Below are 10,830 nucleotides of genomic sequence, written 5' to 3'. Positions count from 1 at the left end.
CTTCTGCTTATTTTCATCTTGTAATCAGGATGTAATCTTCTGGCTTAGCTCTGCCTGAGGTAAACTTAAGTCCTTTGTAAACCAGAGGGAGAGATGGCTGCTGACTCATGAGGAAGGTAGTAAGATTCTGACAACCTTGCACCCTTGATTCTGATCTAGGTCAGTGAATACTAAGTCGCAGCCCTGACAACCAGCTGCTGCTTTATTTTCATGGCAGCATCACCACAATCAAATCCTGCTTATCCCCAAGCTGCAAGGTCCAGTCCCAGGCCCACTGTGCATCTTTTTCACATTTCACAAGGGGATCAAAAAATCCTCTCTAACCCTTCCTACATTCCCTTTGTGGCTCCTTATTGGAGAATGTGCTTTTAGCTAAACCACATGATAACACACATTTAGATAGAATGTGATTGGTTCCCATCCTCCGTAACAAGACTCACCCCAGCAGTTCATTAGTCGTGTAATGATGTAACTCCGCATTCTGTATAACTGAATTTTTTGGACTCTACTTACAGCATTAAGGTAGAGGCATACCACAACACCTAATCCCAGCCAGTACAACTCCACGGTGCCTTGTGGGATGCTTCACTGCCCACCCAGCCCGGTACCAGGGCTGGCTGGAATGGGAAGGAACAAAAGGACCCCGGAAGTAGAAGAATGGGGAAGGCGGTGAGAACTGGATTGTCACCGTGCTACCGTCCATAGCTGCTAACGGGGGAGGAAACACATGGGCCTAGCATCTTATAGGACTGGATCTGGATGGCAGAGGGAGGGATCAGATGCAGCATTTAGAGCACATCACACTGACCACTGCAAAGTATCAGAAACTGAAGTAACTAACATTAATTTTATGATTCTTAATTATAGTCTTACAAGTTTATATAGCTTTTACAGTGCAAAAAAAATAGTAAAATTTGGATAATAGCAAATCAGGGATAGAAAGGAGATTACTCAAAACTGTTAATGTTTTTCTTTTTTCTTTTTTCTCTGCATAAGGTGCCTGAAGCCATTTGCACTTACACAGAAATGGTATATGCTGCTTTTATCACATAAGCAATATCTTTCCATTCTGTTACAGCCTGAGTTAATCACGGATTCAAAGTGAGTGTCATTCTAAGAAAGACATTAAAAAAAATTTATGTAAGTTTGTGCACGGTTTACTTTAATAAGTATTCATTTTGTAGCTTTCCTAGAACAGTGTTTTTCAAACTACAAATCTCAACACACTAGTTGTTTTTAAACTTAGGCAATCAAGACCCACATCTTTTAAAATTAAATTAGAAGACAATTAGAACATATTGGAATGCATTGCATGTCGAAGGTTGAAACTGGTTTCAACTATAGTGTGTATATAGGTGTTTATATACTATTCACACAATACACGTGGGGATACATGGAATGATGTAAAACGTTTTTACTGTGGATCATCATTTTAAGTAACTTGAAAAACACTGCCCTAGCATACTTAAAAAATCTTTTCATCTGTTGGATTGTTAAAGATTTCTTAAGTTTGACAACATCCACTGTCAGTGAAAATGAGGGAAAAAATGGGTTAAAGATTTCTTAAGTTTGACAACATCCAATGTCAGTGACAATGAGGGAAAAAATGGGTTAAAGATTTCTTAAGTTTGACAACATCCAATGTCAGTGAAAATGAGGGTAAAAATGGGACTACGCCTTGGTGGAAATGTAAACTGTTGAACCCTTTGGGAGGGTTAAGCTGTAGGTATCAAAATATTAAACATGTTTATCCTTAAACCCGTTATTCCATATTAAGGACCCTAAGGAATTAAGTGCGGTATGGTGTTTGCACATAACAGTTATCACAGTATTTGTTTAAAACCCTCTATGTCCACTAATGGCAAATTGGTTAAAGAAAACATGGAGCTCCCACAAACTGAAACAAACTAAATCTGTTTTCACTTTACATAGGAAAATTATTTTGCTAGAATAAGTCAAAAACGCAGATTACAAAATAATATACCATGTAGTAGTATGTAAAATGTGACCTAAACAAATCAAGTGATGTTCACCAAGATATTAAGTGTCTCCAAATGATGAATTTTGTGGTGATTTTTACTTACTTAGACTTTTCTTTAGCATCCAAGTCTTCTATAGTGATTATGAATTCGATTTTTTCAAACAGTAAAAAGTTATTTTCATTTGGGAAATAAACTGAATTCCCACAGAATGTTTTAAATCATTCAACCATTAAAAATAAACTTTCATATGACTTTTCATTAAGATATCCATCCCCTAAACCTAACTTTTTACACTGTGTGCCCTAGCTTACTGGGGGTGAAGGGAACCTGGGCCTGGAGCGCTGAACTGTTTCTAGCTTCTTCCAAGTTAGAACAGCCGCCACGCGCATGAGTGTTGTGGTGAGGAGTGGACAGTAGATTCGCTTTTTCTCAGGAGTCTGTTACTGGGTCTGTGGTTCCCGTTAGGCCAGATGAGTAAGAGGCCAAGGTTTGGGTGTTAGGAGCCAACTGTGCGCTGGGAAGTCCTCGAAGGAGCAGAGTTCCTTGCAAGCTGCGTAGCTGTTTCGCTTTTTACTAAGATCCTGGCACTGACGAAGCATTCCTACTTTTCAGTTACACCAGGACCCCTTGGGGGACAGGTACGGAGAGAGTGATGCTTATGCTTTCGTTCTCATTTTTCACATTAAGGGAATGGAAACTACCCACAGATAAGTAAGTCTCACTCCTTTCTCAGCTTCAGAGGACAATTTGCAAGCCCATTCATAACCCAGTTTTGACTAGAGAGGAACTGTGTACACATGACTAATAATTATACTTTTATTTCCAGCTTCTTAGAGATTACAGACACTTGTCAAGTGCCTTTAACTGTTCTTAATCAATCAATCAACCAATAAACAGCATTATGATTCTTAATAGTATACACAGAAGCCCTCTTTCACATTTGTCCCATCTAGATTATTTTTGTAAATGCTTATCGTGTAGCTTTACTTTCAGCCTCACGTTGTTCTTCCATCTGGATTGTCCTTTTCATAGTTAAACCTCTTACCTTTAAAGAGCCTGATATCTCTGTTTGCTTCTCAATGACCTCTGCGGTCACATGGCCTCCCCATGGGCTGCTCCACCTCGCCTGCCTTTCTCATCCCTCCTTGAGGCCGTCCCTTAGCGCCTCCCAAAATGCCTGCACATGATTCTGGTTTTTTTCTGTTAAACATTCACATTAGCATTATTTAGACTAAAGGAATAGAATTGTTTTCAGCTTGGAACAAAATAGGGCTGAAATCAGTTCTCTGAAAGATTGTTGTGTAGTGGAAGAAACATTTCAGTTCCACATGAGGAAAAACTGTTGGAAAGTTTAGAAGGGAAACTTTATACAGAAATTTGATAACCACCTCTCATATTTTATAGAAAAAAACATAAATGCTAGCCGGCCTGCATGGCCTTAAAATCTCTTCCAACCCTGAGTTTCCACGGTCTGGAGGTAAGGGGACAAAAGTGTTAAGACATTTCACTACCAGTAATAAGGGAAGTGAATGACATTGAGATTCAAGTTGTTTGTAGTTTGGAATTAGTCTAATACAGATACCTGGCCCAACTGGAGGACAAATGACAAGCGTGTTATTTGCCTACCAGCCCTGGCATCTCAGAATATGGAAACAGCCATGTGCTAGCCGGGCACTGTCGATGAGGCAGTTCTATTAATTTCCATTAAAAAGCAACAGCTGTCATTTAAACTCCTAAATGCCCAAATCTAAAGGATCCACACTTATGTCTAAAAGATGTGATCATACTGCAACGAAATCATTTAGCAACCTTGCTGCGATACCCGGGAATCTGGTTTGTAATGAAAGCAGTGAAGGGAGGGGCCGGCAGGGCACTGGTGGGGTGGTACAGGGGACACTGCTTATATTCACAAGGCCACGCGGTCCACGCATAGCGAACAGCAGCCAGGCTGTCACGACAAGACTTGACATTCAGGGCCAGCGTCTGGGCGGAGAAAGTGTCCATGGGAGCTGGAAGCCACTTGCACTGATGGTCACTGCAACAGGAGATCTAACAGGAGAGTCATAAACAGGAACAGTTAGGACAGTCAGGAGGATATGCCAAGAGGCGGGACTGCTCTTCAGACAGACTGAAAGAAAAGTGGCCACTCGTAGCCACGGACACATTTCCTGTAGTGACCAGAGCAAACTTGAGTCCAGGTTGGGTCTGCTCAGCACAGCCACAGATCCATAATAAAAGTTCACGTGCTAAAATAAATAGCTTAAATCAATAAGTAAAACATTAAATTACTGAGGGAGACAAGGCAGCGTAGTCATGAAACATTTAGGGAAGGCTCCCCTGAACAACCTTCCTGCGATCCTCCGGCCAAACAGCAAGGCAGGCAGGAATCTGGGTGAAGCGAGCCACCGCTGTGCTGCTCTCTGGCTCCCAAAGGAGCTGGGGAATGAAGAAGGGGCACAAAGGAACTTTGGATGGTAAGCTGTTCTCAAGTCAGAAAGCAATCATCTATCTGGTGAAGGGAGCATAAAATACCCAGTTCCCAAGGTTCAGTTCTGTCCTGGTCCCAGCTAAGATTCCAGGTCCAGACGATGGGCAGGCTGCCAGCTGTTGACTAGAGAGGAGAACTCAGAACACAGACTCCTTGGAGCTAGGATTTGCCGACAACCCAGCGTGCCGAGAAGCTAGGTGGAGTGAGTGCTGAGGAAGCACCTGAGGCAGGTGGATGCTCTGCTTAGGGTTCCAGAGGAGGAACAGTCCTAGAGAAACTCCTGTGCAATTAAAGTTTGTCTTCTACATTCTTTCATCCCCCCCTCCAATGCCCTCTTTTCACTCACCGCCCGCCACCGCCTAATGGCCTCGGGACTCCCAAAGACACTCATTTAATTGCTCCACCTGGGAATGCCTCCACCGCCAACCCCGACCTTAGAAAACTAAATAAGCTGTTTAATCAATAGCCCCAGTTCCACAGTGGAATGATCCTCACCAGGTATTAGAAGCAAGTACAGAGTTCCGTTACAGTCATTCATACTAAGTTGCAAATCACCAAGCTTCAACCTCTTAGAGGAGAGACTCAACTCAAAAGAAAATCAGAATTTAGGATAGTGGCGACAAAAAAAAGATGTCTAAGGATGAGGGAAACATTCTGGAGCAAGGGTCCTTTCAACAGGTGCCCACAGATAAAACCACAGGCCCTTTCCACGCAAAGATGGTTGCTCTGGGAGGGAAAATGCAAAAGGAGTATCATTTCAACGTGGGCACGTCTTCCCTTCCTTGGTGGTCCCATCAAAATTGCCTCTAAGTGAATGAATCAGTAGCTGCTTTTTTGTTGCTCTGAGATAAACTCAGCCCCTGACCAACCAAAACCTGCCTTGTAGTCATGTTATAATTAGAGGTGGGCCTCGGCGTGGAGGAAATCCCGACCCCCCCCCCACAGGATGAGCCCCTGCTGTTTCTGCAGTTCTCACCTCAAATATCTTGTTGTGCCTCTGCACCTGGATTGGCTGGGAATATGTGAGGTTGAGCAGCCCCATGTCGCCCAGGAGTTCTATCTTCTGAGGCAGTGGTCCTTGAAAGGTCAACTTCGCCCCATAAGCCACGGCACGGGCCCCCAAGTGCAGCCTGTAGGCCACCGTCTGCTTATCTCGAGGGTGTGTGCTACAGGATAAAGAAGAGGTAGAGAACTTTGGGTTTGGGCTCAACAATAATCACATTTTTTAAAAAAGGAAATCTTATACAAAGCACCCTTTAAGAAGGTGAGAATAAAGTTGACTGAATCTAATAGCCAGTGATCTGTGGCGAGTCAGCCTAAGAGAAATGGTGAGTTGTAACCACAGATGGGGCTCTGGGCCTTCTATGGGTCGGAAACCTTGAAATAACTGAGGACTTGGAAGGAAGGAATAAAGGGAGAGAAGGAGGGAGGGAGGGAAGGTATTGGAACTAACCTAGGAGAGCTCTTGTAAGACTGCTGCAACCACTAAAAGTCCTGTGTTTCATGCGAATCAGCTGTTCATTAACTTGGTCCCCTCTAGGTTTTATTTGTTCATTCAATAAACATTCATTCATTCAAAACTAAATAAATATCCCTAGTGGTCCAGTGGTTAAGACTCCGCACTCCCAATGCAGGGGGCCCGGGTTCGATCTACGGTCAGGGAACTAAGATCCCACATACTGCAGCTAAGCCCGCATGCTGCAACTACCGAGCCCACGCACGCTCTAGAGCCCGTGCACCACAACTAGAGAAGCCCGCGCGCCGCAACAAAGACCCAGCGCAGCTGAAATAAATAAATAAATAAATAAATAAATAAATAAATAAATAAATAAATAAAATTTAGAAAGAAAGAAATGTTCATTCAGGCTCCTACTATAATCCAGACACTCTGTGTTGGGCTCCACTTCACACTGAAATCCCCTGGTGTCCTACAGCTAGCGGGTGGTAATCACAGGGGCTGTTTACATCGGGGTAGTTGTCCAGATAGTCCCCCTCTGAGTCCATGGTAGAATTCCATTTCCTGCTCTTGCTGAAGACAGGCATGGCCGTGGGACTTGCTTTGGCCAGTGCAATGTGAGCAGAAGTGACTTGTGTTGCTTTGGGTGGAAGCATTTAATTGGCAATGTGAGACCGTAGGTGCATGTGGAAGCACAGATCACCCTGGAGCCTCTGTCGCTCTGGATCTGTGAATGACGATGAGAGCAAAGCCTCTCTGTTGACCTTATTTGGACATGGAGTGTGAACACGAAATAAGGTTCCGTGGCATCAAGGCACTGGGATGGCGAGGGTTTTTGGTTACTGCAGCACATCCAGTGTGAATGATTGATAAATCATGCTTCTAATGTCCAATCCTCAGGCCCCCTCACAAGTGAACATCAGAGTGAAGGCCACAGACAAAGAACATATATTATTGTTCAAACAAAGCCCAAGAAGCACCCACCTGCCAAAAGGCGAATTCCTATCACAGAGATCCATAGCTACAGCCATGAAAGTGTTGGGCATCCTTAGGTTGGGGACATAGCCAAAGTCTGCTGTTTGATGCCAACGGATCTGGGGAAGTCCATCATTTGGGGTTGCACCAGACAAATATGAAGATAACTAGAAAGTAGACATTGTGCATCAGCATTTTATTTCATCAGAAACCTACACTGCAATAAAGCTGGAAAAACATTAAAAATTTTTAAAAAGAAACCTACACTAGAGTCTTTCACAAGAAGACCCTGCTTCTGCTTCACTCCCGTGCTCATCCAACACGTACTTACGGAGCCTCTCACCCCTGTGGCTGAACCTCTCATCCCCCTCGCCGCAATGGAACTCTGCCACCCCTCTCAGCAAGGGGTGGAGTCTGTTTCTCCTCTCGCTGAACCTGGGCTAAGCCTGTGATTTGCTCTGACAAACAATGCAGCAGAGGTGATGGTGTGCAGCTTCTGAGGCTTTGCCTCAAGAGCCCTTGCCTTCAGATTTCATTTTCTTGGAACCCTGAGATGGTCATGTAACCAAAGTCCAGCTGCCCTGCTGGAGAAATGTGGAGAGAGCAACCTTGGAAACTGGAAGGTCATGAGGAGAGAGGTGTTAATATCCCAGCCATCCCAGCTAAGGGGCCAATCATGTGAATTCTAGATCCTTCAGTTCAAACTGCAGCCACATGAGCAAGCCCGGCTGAAGTTACAGAGCAGAGATGAGCCACCCCAGCTGAGCCCTCCCTGCCTGGCCAACCCATGGCACCAGGAGCAAACACAGTGGCTGATGTGGTAAGCCCCGAAGTTCTGAGGTAGCTTGTTACAAAGCAGTAGGTCGGTCACCGACAACTCTGTGTACAGCCCAGGGCAAAGCGCTGTAGGGAAGCAGAGAGGAACCTGCCCTTGAGTGCCTGGCGGATTGCATCAGGGACCCCAGTTCTTCACACCTTCCAAGAGCCACACCCTCTTGCCATACGGCTCTGCGGTTTCTCCCGCTAAGAGAAGTACATTTCCCCACCACTTGATTCTTATTAAAATCTCTTATGCAAATTGGCTTTAACATATGAAATGATAAAAGACGCTGAAGCTGCACAATGAAATGTCATGAAAACTAGAAAACGGCAATAGAAAGATCCAGTAGGTGACCCTACTTCTTCCCACACAACAGCCAGAAGAAGAGTGAAAGTGGAGCCATGTTCACCAACCAGCGCCATGATGAGGATCGTGGCAACAAAGTCTAGGGTGAGTACTAACCTGAAGCGCTGAGGGAGAAACGCTACCGACAGCCACTCAGGCCTAGGAAGTTGTCTCAAAATGGCAGTTTGCTGAGAATTCCTGCAGTAATTCTCCAATTTCATCGGCTGCATTACTACACACTGGCCTCACGGGGGCACCAGCAGACTCCACACTCGCATGAAAGTCCTGTTTTTCCTGAGATAAAGCAGGGCACTTGCTCAGTCTCCTGCAGGGATTAGTAGAAATACTAATCACTGCTAAAGAAGGCATATAATAGCCGAAGAATATAAAAGTGGGCACACTTGGAGGACTTTACAATAGCATCTGCCGTCTGCAGTGCATTCCGCTGTTCCTCCAAAACCCTTTTTAAAAAGCACGCTCCTAGGGACTCCAGTCCCTAAACTCCGGCTCCTCTTTCTCTCTCCCCGGCTCCGCTCACCTCTCTACTCAGACACAGGTGTCTCGCCCTGCTCTCTCCACGGAGTTCGTGTCCTGCCTCTAACTGTGCTCTAGTTACTGCCACCACTGTTTCACACTCGGTCCTTCCATCAAGTCAATTCATCTTCCTTTACACACCAACTGTCCCTCCAGATTTTCTGACTTCTCTCATTAATAATAATAAACACTGACATTTTCTAGCTTGTGCCAGGCTTTACATGGACTAACTCATTTAATACTTAAAATAACAAAGAGGTTCAATATCTTGTTCGAAATCACATAGCTAAAGAAGCGCCAGAGCTGGGATTCGAATCCCCAGACCATGCTCTGAGCCATTATGTTGCAGAATTTGCCATTTCCCTTTGAAGTTAAACATTTATATTCCCAGTTTTCCACAACCAACCAACCAACATACTGTTGTTGATGATGATAAAGTTGACACCCAAGGCTAAGGGACTTCCGCTACACCACACGCACAAATGCAAGGACCAGGTCTCTCTGCTTCATGCTATATTTCTAGTACCTCACACAGTTTGCGGCATATAATAAGCATTTAAACATATTTTTGGCTTGCATCGGTTGAAGTCACATTCAAATCACCATGTACACAGGCTGAGAGACAAAAAAAATAGTTTCACCAACAGTAATACAGACTGGTGACAGGAGTTGCTATTTTGAAAATAATGAGCAGAATATTCTCGTTCAAAGTCAAAACAAATGTTAGGAAGAAGAAAGAAAATGATTGTAAAGTAATTATAAGTGGAAAGAAGGTCTATAAAAATCTTTATCCAAAAAAAGGTGCATGAAATGGGATGAGGTAGAGGACTAGGAGGATGGTGAGAGGAAAGCATCTGGGGGACACTCAGAGGCGGACGCCTGCAAGTAGGTGTGTCCAACTCAAACATTAAAGCCTATTTTGTGTTTATGCTGTGAGGTGGGCCTCGTTTTTGTAACACCTTACTTGTTTGATTCCTATGTTCTAGACAAGTCAGAACTACTACCCTGCTAAGACGTCTAGGTCTCGGAGGGGTCACGTGAACAGGTGAGGCAAGGCAATTATGAACTTGGTTAAATATGTTTATTCCTTTTAGACGAGGCTGAGAGCAGAATCTTTCTGACGAGGTACCGCTAATTGAAAGTATGGTTTCTCTTGATATATTTTTTCATTTGTGTGTCGGGCCATATTTAATGAGTGCCGACCAATTAGGTGGTACTGGGGTTATAAATGTGATCCAGGAAAATGTGGTCATGTGCACAACGTACATACAAGTAAAAAGGGGAAGTGAACGGTACTAAGCAGTCACCCATATGGGGACAGACTCTGGGTAGTCGCAGAAGGCTTCCTAACTGATATCCAGGCTAACGGACGATAAAAGTTAGGTAGGAAAGTGTGGGAGAGAAAGATTGTTCCAGGCCGAGAGCATGCACAGTGGGCTGGGAGTGAGTGAAAGAGCGCGGTTCATTCTCAGGGCTGGGAGGGATAACAGCAAGTTCGGGAGGGTGTGGGGAGGTGGGCACTGTCACACATGGTTGCTAAGAGTATAACTGTATACAAATCGATACATTTCCACAGGAAAATTTAAGGACATGTTCAAAGCCTTAAAAAGTGTGCAATTTGGGGCTTCCCTGGTGGCCCAGTGATTGAGAATCTGCCTGCCAATGCAGGGGACACGGGTTCGAGCCCTGGTCTGGGAAGATCCCACATGCCACGGAGCAACTGGGCCCGTGAGCCACAACTACTGAGCCTGCGTGTCTGGAGCCTGTGCTCCGCAACAAGAGAGGCCGCGATAGTGAGAGGCCCGCGCACCGCGATGAAGAGTGGCCCCCGCTTGCCGCAACTGGAGAAAGCCCTCGCACAGAAACGAAGACCCAACGCAGCCAAAAAAAAAAAAAATTAAAAAATAAAAATAATTAATAAATAAAAAATTAAAAAAAAAAAAACATAAAATCTGGAAAAAAGTTGAACACCTATATACCCACTGCAGACTTTACAATTAGTATTTTTAAAAAAAAAGTGTGCAATTTAACCTAGTAATTTCATTTCTGGGAATTTATCTTATGGAAATAATTAAGCATGTGTGCAATGATTTAGCTAGAAGGAAAATAAACATGCCACTGCTTATAAAGGCAAAACGTTTAAAGCAACCTAAGAGCCTATCTATGGAAGACTAGTTAAATTACAATACAACCATATTTCTGAACACCCTCCAATCGTTGTAAACTGTGC

General features: G+C 44.2%; 1 protein-coding gene across 4 annotated transcripts in view; it reads right to left on the bottom strand.

Moving 5' to 3' along the window:
* Nucleotides 1-2,784: 2,784 nt before the first annotated feature.
* SIAE (sialic acid acetylesterase) overlaps nucleotides 2,785-10,830 on the bottom strand; it is a 36,334-nt gene continuing 28,288 nt past the window's right edge. For 3 of the 4 annotated variants that reach the window (XM_082410901.1, XM_082410902.1, XM_082410903.1), the window contains 3 exons: nucleotides 6,911-7,068; nucleotides 5,447-5,636; nucleotides 2,785-4,031 (listed from right to left, as the gene is read on the bottom strand). In XM_082410901.1, coding sequence (XP_082267027.1) covers nucleotides 3,780-4,031; nucleotides 5,447-5,636; nucleotides 6,911-7,068 — 600 coding nt within the window. In that variant the 3' untranslated portion in view covers nucleotides 2,785-3,779. The remainder of the gene's footprint in view (nucleotides 4,032-5,446; nucleotides 5,637-6,910; nucleotides 7,069-10,830) is intronic. The other variant, XM_082410904.1, reaches the window with a different exon arrangement.

The sequence above is a fragment of the Balaenoptera physalus genome (genome assembly GCF_965194825.1).
Source record: "Balaenoptera physalus genome assembly, chromosome: 10".
NCBI lineage: Eukaryota > Metazoa > Chordata > Mammalia > Artiodactyla > Balaenopteridae > Balaenoptera > Balaenoptera physalus.
This window is presented reverse-complemented; position numbering and strand designations above follow the sequence as displayed.